Below are 21,822 nucleotides of genomic sequence, written 5' to 3'. Positions count from 1 at the left end.
TTGTCGGTCCTCTGTAATGCTCTGTAAAAACAGTCTTTAAATTAAGACAGCATGCTCCTGGAAATTTTCAAAGAAATCCTACATGTCAATATAGCGATAACTTCCATTTTGCAAAAAAATACATCAAATTAATTAAAATATAAATAATTTATTTTTTGTTTAGAACATCTACTATATCATGTATCTGAACATTAATGTGACTAGTTGGCATACAACTGCAAGGTTGTAATTGTAATTGTTAATTTTCTTTTTTGCGTCAGTGTAATTCAGCTCTGAGTATAAGAGACAAGTTGGGAAACATCTGTTGCGCAACTTTCTTTTTCCCATGTAGTGCAAAAAAGTGCTCCTTGTATAAATATTATGAACTCATTTTGCCATCATACTTGCTGCTACCAGTTTGTTTTCACTATTGGCACCTGGGTTAGATGGTGTTTGTGTAAAATGTAAATAAACATAATTTAATCATCTGTTCTGGTGTCACCTTGTACTCACAGAAAAGCTTTCTATTTTAGTCTTTATTTTTGACTTTTAAACATGTTTTTAACATTTAAGACCTATGGAACAAGTGCACCACTGACAGTGCTGGATGTCATCATAACATTTGATTGTACACAAAAAATTGAGATAAACCATAAGTGGCATTTAGAGCAGCAGATGAGGCACATTTGAAATGCTAGCACAAAAATAATTTACGTGTCTAAGCAGGTGTTATGCCCATACAGAGGAGGGCAGCACTACGCCACCACAGTGTCTACTCATCCCGAAACAAAGCCGGAGAAGAAGAACTGCATTGAGCACTTTCCTCTGCGTGGAAATGGCGCTTTTAGGTGCACAAGCCTGAAACCAGAGTGAGCATCTCGTGCTTGCCAGTCAGTTGAAGCGCACATAGGGCACTACGCATGTACTTTGAGAAGGAGTGGATTATGACAGAGGATAGAAGAAATCGGGAGATTCATCAAGGAAATATAAAATCCCACGGCTCCGATAAAGCCGTCAACATCGGGCAGGTAATGCAGCAGCTAATGTTAACGTTGGTAGCAGCTAGCGGCTCATTGCATCACGTTTTCCAGCGTAGTTGGAAGAAAGCTAACATGGTTAGCTCACGAAATTAGATTTGCTGGCTAAATACCCAATACGATTTATAACAAGAGCTTGACTTGTTGCTAATGAAGACTGACTTTATGATGATGTTGCCACTAGCTACCACCTAGTTAACACTAGTTTAGTGTTGCCGGACTACTCTGCGGTGCGTTTGCACTATTCCAGCTAAAGCTAAATCAAGATATAGCTAAATTCTTGAATTCAAGTAAAGACAAGACTTGACAATGAGGTTATAGTATGATGGTAGCTGTAGAAATACTAACGTTAGTCCTGGTTGTCAGCCAGAAAAACTAACGTACATAACGTTAGAGGTTTGCTAACATTAACGCCAGCAATCGCTATAGCTTACGCTAGCGAAAGTGCTAGTGTACCTCAGGCTAGACTAGCTAGCCACCCTGACTTTGTTTTAACTAGTTAGAATCCGTGTTACGAAACTAACTCGAGGGTTAAATGTTAGTAAGCCCTGTAGTTGGCTGTTTGTTGTAACATAGAGTGAATAACTGAACAGCAGACACGAAGTGAATTGACTGCTGTCATTCCCGAATGGATGTCATGTAAGCTTTTTGCTAGCTCGGTTAGCTAGCTTAACTTTAACGGTGAACTGGGATATATAGTGCATTCCTACATGACCTTGCAAGCTAACTGGGTAGCCTGCTAATGTAATGAGGAAAGTGTATGAGGCAGCTACAAGTTGGTATTCTGCACTTAATATCAGTTTAGTAATTTTAATGCCGTTACTTTGGCTTATGTTTAACGGTACTGTGTATCATATCACATAAATAAAGCCATTGCTTGTTTGTTTACATGATGTCAAGCTCATCATTAACAGCTGCAGCTCGTGAAGCTAATCTGTGCTCCGTAGATGCTAACGAACGAACTCTCATTAGCCTGATATCTACAATATCTATAAAGCCTAGATCGTGTCTCATATGTTTGACGATGGGCTACATTTGAAAGCTGTTCCGAGTTTTAACACGTTATAAATTGTATGGGTGGTCGCACACAATCCGTGCAAATATTGACACACGTGAGCGCTAGATGTTGTATTTGGTGAAGCCAAACGTATGATTTGTTTCAGCTGAACCGCTGTTGTGGGATCTTTGTCCTTATCACAGTGTGACGACGCCTAACAGTCCAGAAACTGAGCTTATTTAGTTGGTAGCGTTAATTGGTACATGTGCATGTTCAGCTCACGCTATGGCATGTGGCTGCGTAGTGACAGGTTTGTTGCGCGGGATTTCACATGAATCCATTGTGTTTTCCAATGCGGTCACAGAGGGCAGTGTTGTGTCCAGTTTTGCGCACTGTGAAACTGACAAATTTCCGTTTGAGTTGGCCATGAAAGTCCCACTGTATAGGCCTATACCATACTGCTTTAGATAACGTTATCTTTTTGGAGCACTAGTAGTTCAATAGCAAGGCTGAAGACCAGCATAAACATTTACAGACTTGATTCAGTAATGGTAAAAATATAACAAATGTAAGTAGAAATCAACAGGGTAAAACATCTTAGTACAAATTTTAATGACATCAAATATAAGCAAATCTTTGTCAAAAATTTAATAACATCCTTTCAGATAATATTGATTTTGTGAAGTAAACAATCAGGCCTTTCCAAATTATTGAGGACCTTGATAAATAAGCAGTGTAAATGTGAACGTTAAAGCCTGGATTTGATGATCGTTGACCAAAGGTGCAGAGGAATGAGTAATGCCTTCTGACTTGACTTTACAGTGAAACTTTAGTTGTTTTTTGTCCTTGACCTGTAAGTGGAAAGGACTGTGGCATTGTCAGTTAGTCTGGATTGGCCATTTTTAATAAAGGCCACTTTTACACAATTCTTAATCAATGATTTAAATGGTGGTTAAATCTAGAGCTTTATCACAACTTACATCTGCTAAGAGCAGTGTCTCGTGTTGTTGATGAGAGCACAAACCCAGTTGTAGCCCCAGTTGGGGTGCAACTGGGTGCAACAGGTGCAACTGTGTGTTTGAAAGAAAGACCTCTTTTGTAAAATCCAGCCAAGCAGAGGACTTATGGAGAAGCGAGAGTTTAGAAAGAGTGTTTTGCAAGTTCTCATTTTACTTTGACTTATTAATGTTTAATTAGTGAGAAAGTGTCAGGGGCTTATTGATGACAAAATTATATTTTGACCTCTTACCTTCATCAATAATTTTTACAAGGGAAATAGACTAGTTTATAACCACTCTTTATAACCACTCTATGTCCTTTGTTGCTGTTTATACAGTGAACAATGCATGACCTGACTGCCCAAGTCACCAGCAGCCTGCTGCCTTTCCCAGCAGTGACTGTAGACGCTCTGGGGGAGGATGAGATCACCCTGGACTCGGTGCTACATGGGAAGTTCACGATTGGTAGGCCTATTTCGACTGATCAATGAAATCAGTGTTTTTTTTTTTTCCTCTCCATCCTTAGTTGCAGTAACAAACCAACGGTTTAACACCCACTGTCACTGCTCCATGAATGTCCAAATAAATACATAGAAGTATTTCTCTCACAGAAGTTGAGAACGTGATTCATTTTGTAGTCAGTATTTTCCTTTGTTGTAGTAGAAATGGTTGAGGTGTCTAAAGTTATATAAGAATCATCATAATCGATGTCTAATATATTATCTGTATAAGTGAAACAGTAAAGTGTCAAACAAGGGACTAAATTGGGTTGTTCCATTAGATGGTAGAATTCTTAGTAATTACTTGCTGTGTGTGTGTATGTAAATATTGTCACTGCAGCTTTAAACACGTACGTTCATTGTGGACAGCAAAGTAAGAATTTCATTGTACGAGGAAACCTGTGTCCTTACTGTGCATATGAAAATAAATACTTTGAATCTTTGACTCTTTGCTGGAACAGCACCAGACGGTGAACAGTATAAACATGGAAGTCACTGCAGAATCTCAAGGTGTAACCAAACTTTCAGAAATAAGAATTTTAATTTACTCAGTTTTCTGCATTATCACTAGACTAAGTTTTAGCTTTAGATTGGGTTGCACAACTGACTACAGGTCACTTGTTATCTCATGAACTGTTAAAAATAGATCCTGGTTTGGGGATAATCCTGGGTCTTAACCCCCTGAACTCTTTGTGTTTTGCCTCGGTGTGAAGGCCGCAGCGGGCTGGCCTGGCTGGCATGCGGCCCCCATCTGGAGGTTGTCCATGCAATGACAGGAGAACGGCTGTCTGCGTACTGCTTCAGTGGTGCAGGTGAGCACCCACCAAGTGTCCTCGCTGCCAGGGACTTCAGCTGGCTCAAACGGTCAGTGCTCTTTTTCACTGTCTGTCTCTTTATCGCTCTTTGATGTTGATTACAATCAGTGGAAACTAACTTTTAACTGTTAGGCAAACTTAAGATGAATTGTAGTTGACAACTGTAGGAATCACATGCTTCAACATTTTGTTACAAAGAGACTATTAAATAACTATAAATGGCGAGTAAATATCAAATGTGAGCTTATTTACTGTTTTATTTTACTAGGTCTGGATTGCTGGTTGGCTTGGAGGAAGCAGAGGGCAGTGTGCTGTGTCTTTTTGACTTGGGACTGTCACGGGTAGTCAAAGCTGTGGTTATACCAGGCAGAGTGAGTTAGCGTTTTGGACTTCAGAGTCAACTTATGGAAAATGACAGCCTATCCTATCAACAAAAACCTTGAGACCATCTGTCTGTTTTTACTTCTTTCAACTCCCCTGTTGTCTAGATTACAGCTATTGAGCCGTTGGTGAGTTATGGTGGAGCAAGCACTTCGACCCAGCATCTTCACCAGAGCCTGCGCTGGTTCTTTGGCATTGCCGCCGTAGTAACAGATCTCGGTCATGTTCTACTTGTGGACCTTTGTCTCGACGACCTGTCATGTAGCCAAAGTGAACTGGAGGCTTCAGGTGAGGAGCCTGCCTGAAGAAGGATTCTGTTTATGTGTTTGTTTGTTCTTTTTGGTTGTCTTTCATCCATTACAACTCTTCATCCTCTTAAACTTATTTGGAAAGGGAGAAATGATTCATTTTCCCTATTCTGCTTGCCATGTGCCTTAGAATCAAGCCTTGGGGAAAACTGGTTGTGTACTGACACCTACAGGTGCATTGCAACTGCTCTGTGAATAAAATAATAAAGCAGCACACTTCTTGCTGTTTTTCCTCCCACACATTTTTGCTTCTCTATCTAAAACCATCTCTTTTTTTATTTACTTTCTGTTCCCAGACTTGCAGGTAGTTACCAAATCTCCTGCAGACATCCCTAGACTTAGAGAAGTCAGCACCAGACAGGGCAGACATCTTTGCCTTCAGCTGAATGGACCCAGTGGCGTTGGAGCCACAGCTCTGCAGTACATCTCCCGGACCAACCAGCTTGCAGTGGGATTTTCTGATGGATACTTACAACTGTGGAACATGAAGACTCTAAAGAAGGAGTGAGTCTTTGTGTTACTTCTGATTTTCATTTCAAAAGTGAAGAAGATCTTGTGCATTTCAATTCTGGATAGTGTTTCCTGTGAAATTAGGCCACAATGCATCGTTACTGCATGTCACATTGAGTAGATTTATACTGCAGTAATACATTTTGCCTTAGTTGAATTCATCAGCACTGGTGAGGTTATCGTCTACCATTGATATTAAATGTTCTTCGAATCACTGTATTTGTGTCTGTTTGTTGTTTGATTTGTAATGTGTAGATACCACTCCCAGTTAGAAGGTGGCAGGGTGCCTGTTCACGCCTTCACCTTCCAGGAGCCAGAAAATGACCCCAGGAACTGTTGCTACCTCTGGGCTGTCCAGTCTGCTCAGGACCTGTAAGTCTTGCATATAAGAAGTATTCCATTCAGATAAAGTGGCAAAGTAATATTTTTTGCTTACTGATTGCTTACTTTTGTCCCTGTACCTCCTTTCACTCTCACTCAGTGAGGGAGATATGGTCAGCCTCCACCTGCTCCAGCTGGCCTTCAGTGAAAGGAAGTGTCTATCTTCTGGGAAGATCCTCTATGAGGTCTGTAGTGCATACAAGATTATAGTAACATTTACAATGCAGGTCCAGTCCTAGCAAATCTACTGTAGATTTACCTGACGTGATTTATTCTCTTCCCTGTTTAACTTTCTGTAACTCAGGGTCTGGAGTACTGTGAAGAACGGTACAGCCAGGAGTTGAATGGCACAGCTTTTCCTCTCAGGGCCCAGGCCACCAATACTCGTCTGCTGAGTTGCCAGACCATCGAGAAGTTCAGGCCCCATCCTGACATGGATGACAGCATGAAAGAAGGTTAGCATACTTCCTGAGATTACGTGCAGAGGGTGAAAGTGTCTTTAGTTCTGATTTTGAGCGTTTCCAATAACCTTTGACATTGCCCGTTTTGGCTTAGCAGGGGAATGAAATCTTTAAACCACACAACGCCACCAGTGTGCGTTGTGATTGAAATTGTTTCTACTGAATAATGGAGAACAGTCCCAGTCTCTCTTACTGTTTTGTATCTCCTTGTGCTCTTATTGTTTTGTACCTGCATTTTTTTTCTTACTTCAACACTTTTTCTTATTTTCAGTTGCATCTCCAGACACCAGTGTGTCTATCTTCAGCTGGCAAGTGAAGGCCTATGGTCAGGGAACTCCATCTACCTACATCGGGGTTTTTGACATCAACCGTTGGTACCATGCACAAATGCCAGACTCTTTAAGGTACAGTGGAGACATTGCAAACTTTCAGATCATTTAATTGTATTTTCATAATGTATAGGCTTTACAGTATTACATGGTTTTTAAATGATGGATGACTAAAATTTTGTTATTACTGAATATTTAAATTATTGTTGTTTTATCCTTGTTAGTGTTTTAACAAAACAGCAGTGATGCAGGTGATAAAGTACTCAGTGTCCTCTCTTCCTGAGATTATTGTTTTTATTGCTGGATTTACTGTGTGTGCATTTCACTTTCACTTGTGTGTTGTTGTTAGAACTGGAGAGTCTCTGCAAAATTGTCCCTACCTGGCAGTTTGGTCTCTGGACCCTGTGGTGCAGATGGTGTCTTCACATGTCCTCCTGGATGCGGTGGTGCATGATCGCAGCCTGAGCAGGGGCCTGCCCTTCACCTGCCCCCCACCAGAACAGTATTTCAACCCCACCACATATAACTTTGGTAGGTTTAGATGCTGTATGTAAAGCAATCTCAATATGAGATCTTGAGATTTTTTTTCTCACACTGTGTCCCTGTGTATTTGCTGTTGCCTGTTTGCTCAGGAGTTTGTTTGTGCATACATGCCCAGGCTTGTTGTTGAAATATAGTTTTACTAATCAGGATTGTTGTTGACTGTTTTTTTTTGTCCTCCAACAGATGCAACCTGCTTGCTCAACTCTGGAATTGTGCACTTAACCTGTTCTGGCTATCAGAAAGAGGCAAGTTCCTTGTGTTACTATTAATTTTATGGCTTCCAAATGCTGACTGTAGTGAGTGAATATATGATTGTACATAAATGAAAAGATAGACTTCAAACTGTTCTTATTTCAGTGTAGATGGCCTTTCCTCTGTAATATTTAGCCTTTTCCTTGTGTGTTTTTGTGCTGTAATGAGCAGTAGACAATGTGATGTTTATCACCAAAACTGCACAATATTTATCATGCAGGTAGGATTTAAGTATGTGAAGATGATTTGAATGGAAGATAGGCTTTTCTCACACTTCACTGTTGCCATTAACACCAGACTCTGAGCTTTTTGAAGAAAGCTGCTCCTTGTTCCAGTGACATCATCTCCACCAGCTACTCCCGCTGCCTCATGTCTGGCCTTCTCTCATCTCGCCTGGCTGACACCCAGGCCTCCAGCCTCTCTCAGGTACACACACAGACCCACAAAGCTAATGCATTTGCTTTAGTTGTTCTCTTTTTAGCTCACAGTAAAGGAATTCTTTCACTTGGTACAAAAGAAAACACAAAATTAAAGAAAATATTTATCACAAAGTTTTGATAGTAATTTGTACATGTAACTTGGTGTCATTAGGAGGAGCAACTGGATGCCATCTTGTCCACAGCGGTGGAGACCAGTTCCTTGGGACTGATAACTGGCTGTATCAAGCAGTGGACTGCAGAAGGTGAGGATTTATACTTGGAATACCTGTTAAATTAGTTTATCAAACTGCTCACCCAATCTCATTGCACCCATCAAGGCAAGTATGTGGTAAAATGTGGCTTACTGCTGCTCTTTTTGACTTACTGAAAAGTTTTCCTCAGCCTCTCTACAAACATGCCACAGCCACCAACGCGGCCCGACCCTCAACTCTAATGCTCGTAATTCTGTCTGTCCTCAACAGAACAACCAGGTTCTGCACTGAACCTGCGCTACATCCTGGATTGGGCCTGGAACAAAGTGGTCCAGACGAAGGAGGAACTAGATAGCATCTGTAGGTTTTAATTTTTAATGTAATATTTATTATAATATTATCCTTATTTTTAATTGAAAGACCCTCTGAATTAGGTACAATATGGTTTAGACAGGCTAGTGAAAAAAGGCTACCCAGTGATTCATTTGAGTAGATTAGATCAGGTATGACTGCATAACCTGTTTGTAAGGTAACACATTTATTTATCGTCTGCCTTTTCCTCCTTTGTGTTTGTTTGTCAGGTGCACCACTGTTTGACAGCTCATCCAACTTTACAGACCCTCAGACCATGCAGCTGCTACAGCACAGCCAGAGGCTGCTCAGTAACCTCAGTACCATCTTCCACTGTCTGCTCAGTGAAGCTCAGGAGCTCACACAAAAAGGTGCCATGTATGCACAGTCACATTTACAAGTTCACATACAGGTTCTGTCAGCGCACAGACACTGTTGACTCCATTTGTGCTGAACTGTAATGAAATACTCTTGTAATTATTTTTTGTTGTCCGAACACTGGAAAAATTTTATTCATCACCTCACAGCTTTATGGTTCTGTTGTTTTTACTTAGTTGTAATTGTTGATGGGTTCTGGTTATATTTTTTTGTTATGTAGGACTGGTGGGTCTGATGACCAAGAACATGGTATCCAGTCTGATTTCCATGTATGCTCAGGTGGTGCTCTGGTTCTGTCGCACTGGTTTACTGCCTGAAGGATCGGGTAAAGTATTGCTGCCATATACGCTATTCTTAAACTATAAACATTGTGTAGCGTAGAGGAAAAGAACGACCTTTAGCTGGGTGTAACCAGTTAAAAATATTACATTATAACATTTTATAATATTAATATATAATATTTTATAATATTCATTAAAATTTACAGAAATGTGTTTCCTGAGTTTGTTTTATTCTATTCACAGAAAATCATTGGAGCATACATTTTGTAAATGGGTTGTCAAACCTTTCAGTATCACTGTATTCAGTTTTATTTTCTTTTTCTTTTCATCCCCCTCTCCTCAACAGATGATGACGCGCTCCAGATCTCCAGACCTTTCTATACTCATTCAGTCATCAGCAACTATTATACTATACGCAGAGAGGAGCTCACCAGGCTGGCTAAGTGAGTAGTCGTCACTTGAAAGCACTGCAGATAACCAACATTTTCACTTCTGGATCAATAGTTGAGTCCATCAGATACTGGAATGACAGAGATCTGAGATCTCATATTTCCACGATGATGATGGTCTAAGTTGATCTAAAGCTGAAATTTTTTTTTTTCTTCTTCTTCTTCTTAGGGGCACATGGTGTGCAGACTGCTTAATGATTGACGGTTTGGTCGGTCAGTGCGGTGAACATTTGGTAAACCTGTGGAAGAGGGATGAGGGTGGAACAGGACAATACCCCCCACCTACACTGCATGTAAGCATTCAACTTGTTAACCTTTGAGTTTCATCAATCTCAAATTGGGTTTGCATCTGTGACTTCTAGATTATGTAAAGAATTGATTTTCTACCTTTTGATTCACAGGCCTTGTTGGACATTTATCTGCTGGACAACATTGACGAAGCTGCCAAACATGCAATTGTATCTTTTGTTAAATAATGGACAAATGCACATGTTCGTGTCAGCCTTGGCCAGCTTCAGTATTTTTTGGGAGTTCCAGGATTGTAAGATTTTTGTGACTATGGACATGTAGTTCTGGTGTTTTAAGATGTGTTGATAGAAAATTTCCCAGTGATGGGCTAAATTAATCCTACTGCCTGTATGAGCCTTGACTTGTTGTCTCAGGTGATTTACCTGTTGCTGGATGTCATGTACTCCTTCCCCAATAAGGAGGGAGCATCGGTAGAGTCTTTCCCCACAGCTTTTGCCATCCCTATGGGACTGGTGAAACTGGTACAAGGTCTCTGGCTCCTGGACCATAATGACCATCAGGTACACACACAGTTGATTGACTTAATATTTCCCTAAGGTAGATACAGAGATATGTAAACATTTTTATAGTTTTAAATACAACTTTTATGACCTCTTGTGACTTCTTTTTATGATGCTGTCATTCTTTGTCCTTTGTCAGAGTTCATTTGAGCTTCTCTTGCATCCAGCTGCCTCTCAGTGTCAGTTTGAATGGCAGCATGAGCGGGTCCTGCAAGCATTGATGTGTCAGGGCCAACACTCAGTGGCACTGCGATACTTCCATGTTATGAAACCCCCAATTTCTTCCACATCTCAGGCCAAACTCTGCCTCTCTGTGCTGCTGCACAACAGGTAAGAACAACCGGAGAGAACTTCTTTCTCTGTGCAAGAACATTAGCGTGAATGTACACTCAGGTAAATTTGACAAAAGCTTTTAAAGCTTTGTCACTGAGCAACTTGGACAAGAAACTATTTTCAGAAACAAGTATGATGACAGCCCTTAATTAGTTCATTCAGAGATGTCATCGTTATTTACCTTTCTTTACCTTTTGTTGTTTGGTGTGCCCTCCTTCCAGGTGTCTCATAGAGGCGTGGTCTTTACTTCGACAGCACTCTAATCGCCTCAACATGAGTGAACTGCTGGGCTTCCTGTATGAGAGCTGCCAGGAGCTGGGCCTCATCAAGGAGTTGTTCAAACTGCCCCTGGGCCTCAATGAACAGGTAGGAGAGAGATGAGCAGCTATTTGCTTACGTTGGGAGACACTGATATTTGTGATCTTTTTTTTTCTCAGTGGTTTTACCTAAGTATAATGGCTACATTTTTTTTAAACCATAACTTTTCATTATTCTGCTTGTAGGTCTTTCTTTGTGTTTTTGGATTATAAAGCCAATGTCTAGTGGTGGATTTATGTTTCAGGAATGTTTGGAGAAGTTTCTCCAGGGCACAGGGGGTCTCCAGAACAGAGAACTGCTGATGGTTCATTACCTTCAGCAGGCCAACTACATTCCTGCCCTGCAGCTTAACCACAGCCTCAAAATGAATCTGGTGGTATGTTTGACACACATACAATTACATTTACGTTAAAGATGTACAAGATACAAGATTTATATTGTTTATTTGTCACACACAATCATACACGGTACAATGTGCAGTGAAATTCTTTTTGTCCCTGCTACCAAAAAAATAGGCGAGTAAAATGGAATGAGTAAAATTAAATATTATAAAATAGAAATAGGATGTATGATTAAATTAATTAATAAAATTGAAAAATAAACATTCTTTTGCTTCTTTATTCCTAGAATGAGCGAGACCCAAAGCTTAAAGAGCGGTCCAACACCAGGAACTCTATCTTGGATCAGTATGGCAAAGTTTTGCCCAGAGTCCAGCGGAAACTGGCAATGGAGAGAGCCAAGCCCTACCAGCATCCCTACGCTATTCATAGGGAGGGTGAGGACATGCTCATCTTTTCTTTCTTTCTTTTTTTTTTATTTATTTGTTTATTTAATTTTTATTTATTTATTTTTGTTTTTTGTTTATCATCAATTACTTGTACTATTACTTGTATTTGTGTGATCCAGGCATATTATTGCCAAGATATGGCTGCATTTTACTGTTTTTTTAATTTAATGTAAACCATAACTAAAAAAACTTAAATACCGTGCTTCAGTTTCTCGGCCGCAGCCGCTGTCGACCATCACCAAACGGTCTGCCAATGAGAAGGTGATGTCGAGGGCCGGCTTCATTAACAATGTCCTCGTCAAGATTGAGGAGGTGTGGTTAGGCAAAGGAGCTACCCCACAGTCTTCCCCAGTCAAAAGGTGAACAGAAAGTACCAAAATTTCTCCCTTTTTTTGGATTAGTTTTGATTCATTTCTAACCCTTTTCAATTTGTTTCTGTCAGCCCCCGTACAGCAGACGTTCAGAGCCCTAAGCCCTCCTCCTTTGCCCTTCCTGACCCCTTCCTGGGAACTCCTATCACCAAGACCTCTAAACGAAAGTCAAGGTAGGCTCCCAAGAGTTCCACATTAAGCAGTTTAATGAAGAAATTCATACATATTTGTTATTGTGGTAATGACATCAAAAATAACAGCAATTGATTCTGAAATGACTACATTTAGTTGAGTGTCACAGCAAGGCAGCTCCTAAAGGCTATAAAGTCATATCTTCACATTACTGATGTTCTGTTAATGGATTGTTGACGCTGCTGCTGTAAAAAACACAACTGGATCATTTTCCAGTTTCCTCAGAGTAGCTTGCCAAGTTGCCAGAATTTGTTTTCCAAAAAACTATGTTTGCACAGTGTAGCGTTTTAGAGACATCGTAAAGTCATGTCTTGTATTCCTTTCTCCTTTACAATGTTGTCCAGGTTGATTGACTTGGTGGTTCACCCCTCCTGTCAGACCCCTCGCCGTCTTCTCAGCCCTCCCAGACCTCCCAGCTCCTGGGTTTCTCCAAAGACCACCAGCAAGGCCCCTGAACTCAGTCTGTTGCAAACACCACAGGTTGTCAAGGTGAGTGGAATTTATTCATTTATTTATTTATTTAGCATTCAAAAAAGTTAATGTTTCAAAGGTACTCCAAAGAAGGTTCATCTGAATATACATTCATAAATGTTGTTTATAGATAGTTAGTAGTCCTGGAGCATCTTGGTTTTGTGGCTTACCATGTTTGATGTTCTTGGCTCTCAGCGAGCTCGGGCCTTGGCTGCTTCTGGCCCTGGGTTCTCAGCTTTTACCCCCCAGTCCATCCTGCGCAGCAGCCTGAGGCCCACACCAGTCGCCACCCCTTCTGCTTCTCCAGGACGCTCCATCACCCCCCCACTCCGCAGCAAAGAGAGTCGGATCACTTTCATTGAAGAGGCAGAATCTCCAGAACCAGAGAAGGGCATCCGATGGACTAATGGGGTAAGATCAAGCACTAGATGCAAATGGTGTGTTTGCTCCTAGAAAACACACAAAACACTCTTTGGGGCAATGATTGCATTTGACAAGGTTTTAGTTCATTAGATGATTTTTAAGCCTCCTACTTTTTTTTTTTTTACTGCTTGGTGGTTGGTGGCTTGTGTTGGCACCTCTCTCTGATCAGTTATCTTCCTCTTTGATTTTGTATTTATAATAAAATGTGTTTTCCAATCTTCTTGGAACTCATTTCCACTCCAGATGGCAGCAGACAGTGAGATTAGTCTGCTGACCAGAGGCTCCTCGCTGTCCAAGGCTGCCCGTAAGACCTGGTCCTCACAGCCTGCTGAGGAGGAAGAGGATGGAGACGAGAAAGTGGAACAGTCTAGTGTAAAGTTCTTGCCTCCAGAAGGCGGTATTCTCTCACCACAGCTGAGATGCTTTGAGAATGAGTCGTCCTCCATCCACAAAGTCACTGCGGAAAGCAGACCATCGGATGCAACACAAGCACGACTTAGCCTGAGCTTTGACGCCAGCCAGATGTCTGTTCGTTCAACAGATACCACTCTAGAGTACTACGATGCACCACTCGCGGAAGAGCAGGACGAAGCGGAAGGGTACACATCTGTAGGGAACGATGAGGTAGTGACTTTGAACATCAAAAACCTAACTGAAACGGAGGAGCCAGAGGAAACGACGTCACCAACCGCTGAGCAAACCCATCTTCTGACATCAGAGGATCTAGAGAGAGAAGAGGAGCAAATGAAGAAGGAGGAAACATTTGAGGACTTGGTGGAGACTGGTCTTGAACAGGAGGCTAAAAAGGAGGAAGATGTCCAGCATGAAAAGGCGCTTGAACAAGATGTTGAGTTGAGTAGCAAACAAGAAGATGCAGCAACTCTTGACCAAGAGGATGCGTCTAGTCACAGTCAAGGTAATTCATTTGTAGAATTTGCTCCATTTGTTTCTTTCCCTTGCGTTAGAAGGCTCCAAAATGCAAACACACATTTCCTATGCTCTGAAACATCACTTGACACATTTTGTATGGGACTAGTTTGTAACCAGGTAACTGAGTGCACAGACTCGTTCACTGAAGTCGAATCTCAGGATCAACCAACGTCAGCTGTGGGACAGGACGTCCAATCAAAGTCCAGTGAATCCACAGAGTTCACCGAGCATCTGAAACCATCTGAAACCACCGAACCCACATATGAACAAGAAGAGGAACTGGAGCAGTCAACAGGTCCCTCTTTAATTAAATGATGCATTCATATTTTAAAAATTACAAGATATAGCCCTCTCATTTAGGACAAAACTGTAAGGATTTAACATTTACTCAACACTATGGGAAAATGGCAGACCAATCAAGTAGAAACAATGTTTCAGTAAACTTGGCTTTTCTGAGACTCCTATCAGTGGATATTGAAACATTATATTAATCAGCCATGCTAAGGTTATAGTAATTGACTTGATACTTACAGTAGATGATATTTTTCTATCTACTGACAGATCTGACGGAGTTTGTGCAAAGACATCTGTTTGGCAGTGATCTGTCTCCTCCACTCGCACGCTCAGGAATCCATGACACATCACAGACCCAAACATCCTTCAGCTGGTATGTGCTTTTTTTTCTGCTTACAAGAAGACGACATCTCTTCATGATACCATCATCATCCCTCAGAAACTCTGAAGAATATAGTTTGCTAAAAATGAATTGTAACACTAAGGCATATATGGCAGAGATTTGCATGTGTTCTCTGCTGGTTGAAATTTTGACCAGAGTGTCTTTTGATTTCAGGTTATTAAGTTTACCCTCATTTAGCCAGCAGGTGAACCTTGTTATTGTTTTGGTTCCTGAGCTTTAACCATTGTTTGCCTAAAGGTGTGTAGACCTTCAGAGATTAAAACATGAGCATGCACTTAAGCAACATTAAGTGTTTTAATGGTTTCACTTTAATCCATAATCCATAGACCTTGTCAGTAAGTAAGTATCAGCTCTTGAATGTTTTTCATTAGTTCAGTCATCATTTTCTTTTTTTCTCAGTGAGTCACCAGCTGTGGTTGAAGAGGAGGAACAGGCAGCTGTTGAAGCTCCCCCAGTGTTAACCAGCCAAAAGTCTATAGCCTCTGTCACATCCTCAGAGCCAACAGGCACCGACTCCCACTGTGAGGATGACTATACACACATGAACATTAACGCTGGTGCTCTAGTGCTGTTTTAGTCATTGACTCACACACCTGCACCTTTTCTGCTTGTTCTTTCTTCCCCTCTAGCTGTTGTGAGTTTAAACGATAGCGAAGAACTTTCTAGCCCTGTGTCTGAGGAGGAAGAAGATGAGGAGGAGGAATCTGATCAAGCTGAGGAGGAAGAGGAGGAGGAGGAGGAGGAGGAGGAGGAAGACTCTGGTAGTGAGGTGGAAATCATCGAGGAGGTCCAGGGCAATGGGAGGCTACCCCCCCTCCAACCCAGTTCTGTCTTTGGACAACAGGGACATGCGCACTTCCTGCCAAGTCTGTCAGAGCATGAAGCTGCAGAGTTTTCTCTGATCACACCCGATGCAGAGATGAAGGTAACAAGTGCAGAGCTGAAAGGTTTAGTCAATTAACTGATTATTTTGTCATCATTTGTCAAATGCCAAACATTCTTTGATTCCAGCATAACATAGAGTATATAGAATAATAGAGAGTATCTAAATTAAAGATGTCCTTTTTTTTATCATTTTCTGATGTTTTATAGACAAATTATGAATCGGTTAACAGCATTTGCTCCATTACAGATGGTAGAAGAGGACATGGAGGGTGAAGTGGTGATGGTGAGACTTGGGGCAGATGAAGGAGGGATGGAGGCAGATGAGCTTGAAGAGCAAGGATCATCATATATGGAGCTTAAGCCTTCTACCACTCTCCTGGTACCTCTGGAGCTCATGGAGGGGCAGGACGGAATGGTGGACAGTTCTCAGCTGGGTCTTAGTGAGCTTCCACACACCATTTTGCCAGATGACCCAAGATCTGAAACTCACAGCAGCTTCTCTCTGATGCTGGATGAGGATGGGGATAAAGAGGCAGACATACAACCTATGAAGAATGATCTGCAATTCTCTGACCCTCCAACCCTGTCGCCAGCTGTGGAGACAAGTGATGAACCTGTGGTCAAACCTGAGCTAATTCTTTTGGACACAGATTATCAGGATCCTCTCCTGTCTGGAGAAGGCTCTGAAGGGTACCATCAGAAAGAGATGGACATCTTGGATGCAGTTAACATGGATGGACTGACAGAGTCAGAAGTTGTAAAACTTGCTAACCAAGCTGACCTACAAACTGAAAACTTTGAGGCAACCCATGAGCCAGAGGATGCTAAAGAACAGAATGATGGAGACTTAGTAATGCTGGCTGAAGATCAGGAACTTGCAGGTCTTTTGGTCTCTGGGCCAACTCCAGTAGAAGAACTCCTGGCAGTTGTAGATGACAAAGACGGTATGGCTGAGGAAGATGCTGCTGCTGATGAGGAGATGGGACCAGAGGAGGACAAACCAAGACATGCTGAGGAACAGGGAGAACCTGAAGAGAATGGGCCTGTTAATACTGATTCAGAGATTGCCCCCAGCACAGAGATGGCCACTGTCGAGGAGAAAGAGCATGACCACGAAGCCTCAGAGGAGACACATGAGGAGCACGGGGAAGAAGTTAAGATGGAGAACGAAATGAAAAGGAGAGCTAGTGAAAGGCAAAGAAAACATAAAGATGATGACGCAGAGAAACCTGTGTTAAATAGCCAGTCAGAGGAACAGCCTGTGCCAGGGACCCCCTCTGCTCAGAGGATAAAGAAAGCTCCTTCAACCCCGACACGGAGGACAACGAGAGGGAGGACAGTTACTTTCATCTCTCCCCTCCAGGAGGAAGCAGAGGAACCAGAGGAGGACGGGAAAGTAGAGGAGGCAGAAGCCAGCAATCTGGTTCCGAGTCGTACACCCAGAAAAAGCAGACAGACCAAGGAGGTCAAAGTCCCAGCTAGCACACCTCGAAGAAGTACTCGCAGAGCCCTGCTAGAGTCTGCTAAAGAAGGGGTTCAGGAGGAGGTGGCCACAGACAATGATACCACAGCTGCATCAACCTCCAAGGCTTCCTCTCCGTCCAGACAACGGGTTTCCCAGAGGACTGCTTCAACCCGGTCCAGCCAAAGGGGTAGTGAGGAGGTGTCTGCAGCCACAGAGGTTGAAATTGAAGAGGAGTGTGAGGATGAGATCACAGACCCGAAGGCTACTCGACAAGCAAACTCTAAGACTCCCACAACGGCCAAACGCAGGAACACTCAGGGGAACACTCCAAGGAGGTCCAGCAGAAGGATAGCAAGTAGCAGCGATGTGGCACCAACTACGTTAGAAATCCTGAAAGAGGAGAAGGAACAGGAGGTGTTTGCATCTCCTGTCAAACACAGCTCCAGGAGAACCAAGACATCATCGGAGTCATCAGACACGCAGCAAGCCCTGCCGGAGGAAGAGAACAAAAAACAAGTTTCCAGCCCTGGCAGGGCAACTCGACAGTCCAGCCGGAACACCTTAAATGTTTATCCACAAGTAAGGATTCATATATGTATCTTTTTTTTTTTTTTTCCAAGCTGTTGATGTTAAATAAGCTGAAATCAAATTGCAGAAGCTTCATATTTCATATTTCATCTTGTTCACCACCATCTGTTGTTGACAGATATTAGGCTGTTTTTTGTGACTTTTTTATGTATTTGATGCACAACTTTCTCAAAAATGATTTACTTCACAATATCATTTTCAGAATCACCCATTTTGTCCATGTTACTTGATTCCACATTGCATGTTGATAAATGTGATCCATCCCCTGTCAATTGCTGATGACATTCAATGCTCGCAGGTAAAACTGGTTCCCATATCACTTCCTCAGAGTGCAAGGAAGAAGAGAGGAGAGCTGATAAGTGAAAATATAAAAGAAGGTGAAGCTCTGCCTGAGCCTAAGCTGAACAGCAAGGCTGGTCGCACCAGCTCCCTCCGACCATCTAGAAGCAAACTCTGGGATCACCCTGAGGAAGACCTTCCCTTACTGGACTCACCATTAGAGGTGGATTCTGAAACCCCTGTCGCAGATGCCCTCATCAAGAGACTTCAGGATGAAGAGGAGAGGCAGGAAGGTACATGTGAGGCTGCATACACACCAAAAATATAATTTACAGGGTTCATTAACACACTGCTATCTATAAGCACGTTATAATAGACTTTAAAACAACACTACATATTATGGCACTTTTTTTTTTGTGACATTGTGTACTTTCTTTCTGCATCCTGGTTTCTTTGAGACATCTGCTTAATAAATAAACTTAAATGCATGTATATGAATGCATAAAAGTGTATATTGTTGGTTATACAGGCCAAGTAGTCGTCAACAAAATGGTAAGAGTCGGCAAGAGGAGTTCAAAGTCATCGGTGGAGCAGAATCAATCACTACATCCTATGAAAGACATCTTAGTCCCTGAGCAGGACGAGGAGTCTAGTCTGGGCGAGCATTCATTCATCTACTCACCCTCACGAAGAAGAACACGAGGTGAGCCACTTCTCTTTATCCACATGTCCGTCCGTTTATCCATGATGGGTTTTTAACCCCGTGCTGTGTTGATGTGTCAGCTAATAGAGCCGAGTCTCCTGGTCCGAGCGAAGAGTCTGCTGCTCCTGTCACTCGCAGCAGGAGAAGAGCTGTGAAAGACGCCTCTGTTGCTCCTCAGGCAAGTGCCTCTGCTCATGAGCTTCACACTTTTAGTGAGGAGGAGGCAGGATTTGTGTTTTCACCTGAACATTAGTCTGTAGGTCAGTTCTTCAGATGTGATCCCATCGGTTCATTGTTAGCTAAGCAGAAAAAAAATGAAAAAATCCTCTAACTTTAGATTAAAACAGATTTTGACTACAGACATTTTAATGTGATATTAGCTGACTTCATGCAAATCAGTTGCAGTGTAGCAGTTGCTGTCATGTTTGCAGTTTTGTTTTCTTGCTGTTCTCTGCTTTGATTTTCCTTGGCTCTCCATGTGTAATTGTGTAGGTATCTTCTATGACCAGGCCTTTGAACAGTATGTTTACACTGCTTTGAAATGACAGAAGACACATCTCAAGGATTATTGTTTAATTTGGAAAATCAGGGAGAATCTTGTCAATTTTGATGGAGAAATGTTCAACAACAGACCATTTTAACGTTGCCTTTTGCTTTTTTTTTTAACCAGGATGAAATTGCTTCGGAAGAAGATCATGTGGGAGTGGAGAAAGCAGCAGGTGTCTCTAAGACCAGAAAAACTAGCAAACGAACAGCCAAGTAAGATCCTGTTTCCCAAAGAAAAATACCTTATGGACCCCTGAGACTAACCATAAGAGAAAAAAATGCTTTAAAGTATTAAAAGTTGATAAATCAATTGTGGGAAAATTAAAGCCCTTAAAAAGTATTAAAATGTCTTAATCGCGAATTTATGAGGTATTAAATTTTCTTGGCATTCATGCTTTGACTCTAAAAAGTATGCATGAATATTTATTTTCCTCCTCGCGATTATTATAAACAACAATGTGTCGGTGGCATACTTGGAGCTAGATCGCCGCGTACGGGAGCGACGTCGCGTGACAGCGAATGATCTGGTGCCCAAACAGAGAAGAAAACAAAAATGGGGAAGTGCAAGTTCTCTGACTCCTGGCTCGAGATGCCCAAATTTAAAGACTGGATGAAGCCGGTCGAAAATAACAACCAGGAAGCCTATTGCACACTTTGCAAGAAAAAACCATAAGCGTAGCATTGATGGGCATAAATGCAATTAAGTCCCATATGCAAGGTACGAGCCACAAGACTGCTGTTGGCCGCAGACAGCAGCAGCTGTCGATAACATCTTTCTGTGGTCCACCAGCAACACGACCACCGAGTAATGTGACAGCTGAGCTGGTCAACACAGCTAAGACCGCGACCTCTGCATCATCGTCTGATAAGGGTGGCAACGCTGCGTGCGGAGGTTATCTGGTGTCTCAACACAGCGGTGAATCATCGCGCATTGAACTCAAACGAAGGCATTTCTGATATTTTTAAGGCGATGTTTCCAGATTCGGACATTGCTAAGACATTCACCTGTGGCAATGACAAAACTGGATACGTCATGAGATTCGGGTTAGCACCATACTTTAAGCAAAAGCTTGTTGACAGCATCAACAAAACTGGGCTGTTACTTGGGTTGTTACTTGTTGTGACCTCAAGGGAATGTCAATAAACCTGCCTTTAGTTTAGTTTATTCTTTCAAGCTTTATTCCTTCTCAGTTTACCTCATTTCTGTTAAATTGCAAATTACAACTGTTAAAGATGTGTTGCTAACAACAGCTTAAAGCAGCGATGAGGTCTTTAATTTAAAGGTTTTTAAAAAAGTCTTATAAAGGTATTGAAATTATCCTTAGGATTCCTGCATATACCCAAGAATTTTGGTCAAATAATGTAAGCAAGACTGTAATCTTTCAGTGACAGAAGAAAAATATTTGTATGACTGATACTTGCCTTCATCACAATTAACACTCTATTGGGCTCTTTTTAATTAAGCATAAGCAAATTGCTCCATGCTTAGGTTTTGATTTTTTTTTCTTCTTCTTCTTCAGATCCAAAAGTGTTTCAGAGCCACCTCCTGTCACAGAGGTGGAACTGATCTCGCCTCTGCCCAGCCCAGCTGATCCGCTCCCACGAGCACTCAAGAAGATCAAGGAGGAAGAGGCCCCAGCCTCGAGCATGAACCTTCGACGGAAACGAATAATGGATGCCGTTTTCACAAAACCTGTCACACGGAGGAAGAAACTGTAAGGAGGGCTGGTGGTTTTAACAGGCGAACCTCAGACAGCCACCACAAAGATTTGAAACGACTCAGTCGGGAGCTGTCAAATAAATGCGTATGCCTCAACTCATGATGGCTGTATTTCCTCAAATGCCTCACAGTGCTGCGGTTTGTATACTGACTTCTCTGTAGGACAATTAAACAAAAGCAATGTAGGCCTAAAAATATATTTTTGCGACAAAACACACTGGTGGATAACCGTGTGAGAGAGGACTATATTTTTAGAGATCACATGTTCCGCATGATACTGTTTCTGTGGCCGTTTTGTGTTGGACATTTTGCGACGCTCCTCGTAATGCGGTCAAGTCTGTGGGCGCAGACTGGCACAAGGGAAAGCGATGAGTGGGCTTTTAGAAGCCCTCGTTCATAAAACCAGAGACTGAACTGAACCTGCCTCTGATAAAGAGGTTTTATTTACATTCTTTTATTTTAAGTTTTGTTTTTTGTTTTTGCTGTTGTTTGCTTTTAAGATTTCAAGGCCTGCTGTTTTTTCTATTTAAGAAGAAAAGCAACCATCCCAGTGGAGATAAGATTTCTACTGACAAATTTGTATATAGTCTTTTGCTATGTTCCAAATAAAGTTAATAAATAAATCCTAAAGAATTATGTTCATTTTTAAGTTTTAAATGTGTCTGGAATGCATTTGATCCTCTAATCAGACTGCCTATGTCATAGTCTTAAAAACTTTCAGTCA

The 21,822-nt window shown here is 41.8% G+C and overlaps 1 protein-coding gene across 2 annotated transcripts; it reads left to right on the top strand.

Moving 5' to 3' along the window:
- The first annotated feature begins 747 nt into the window (after positions 1–747).
- ahctf1 (AT hook containing transcription factor 1) lies at positions 748–21,728 on the top strand. 2 transcript variants are annotated; one of them, XM_046383651.1, is made up of 40 exons: positions 748–1,007; positions 3,350–3,476; positions 4,225–4,375; positions 4,595–4,697; positions 4,815–4,995; positions 5,312–5,519; positions 5,781–5,897; positions 6,007–6,091; positions 6,211–6,361; positions 6,639–6,771; positions 7,046–7,227; positions 7,423–7,484; positions 7,789–7,917; positions 8,083–8,173; positions 8,393–8,482; positions 8,704–8,844; positions 9,072–9,176; positions 9,479–9,575; positions 9,751–9,874; positions 9,983–10,039; positions 10,244–10,390; positions 10,530–10,720; positions 10,945–11,089; positions 11,286–11,417; positions 11,669–11,816; positions 12,037–12,187; positions 12,271–12,372; positions 12,736–12,880; positions 13,058–13,273; positions 13,529–14,201; positions 14,322–14,510; positions 14,777–14,882; positions 15,312–15,433; positions 15,542–15,837; positions 16,045–17,841; positions 18,179–18,422; positions 18,659–18,832; positions 18,913–19,010; positions 19,503–19,591; positions 20,899–21,728. In XM_046383651.1, the coding sequence occupies exons 2-40, from the start codon at positions 3,356–3,358 to the stop codon at positions 21,095–21,097; spliced, it is 7,692 nt and encodes a 2,563-aa protein (XP_046239607.1). In that variant the 5' UTR covers positions 748–1,007; positions 3,350–3,355; the 3' UTR covers positions 21,098–21,728. The 2 variants fall into 2 exon arrangements, with proteins under 2 accessions (XP_046239607.1, XP_046239598.1); XM_046383642.1 differs by having other exon boundaries at positions 18,149–18,422.
- Positions 21,729–21,822: the final 94 nt, after the last annotated feature.

Source organism: Scatophagus argus, chromosome 1 (genome assembly GCF_020382885.2).
Source record: "Scatophagus argus isolate fScaArg1 chromosome 1, fScaArg1.pri, whole genome shotgun sequence".
Taxonomy (NCBI): domain Eukaryota; kingdom Metazoa; phylum Chordata; class Actinopteri; family Scatophagidae; genus Scatophagus; species Scatophagus argus.
Note: the sequence above shows the minus strand (reverse complement) of the source record. Positions and strands in the feature narration are given on the sequence as shown.

Coding starts and splice junctions, on each gene's coding strand:
- ahctf1 (XM_046383642.1), top strand. CDS start 3,356: ATGCATGACCTGACTGCCCAAGTCACCAGCAGCCTGCTGCCTTTCCCA. Junction 14,511..14,776: donor GGAACTGGAGCAGTCAACAG/GTCCCTCTTTAA, acceptor ATCTACTGACAG/ATCTGACGGAGTTTGTGCAA. Junction 15,838..16,044: donor CACCCGATGCAGAGATGAAG/GTAACAAGTGCA, acceptor GCTCCATTACAG/ATGGTAGAAGAGGACATGGA.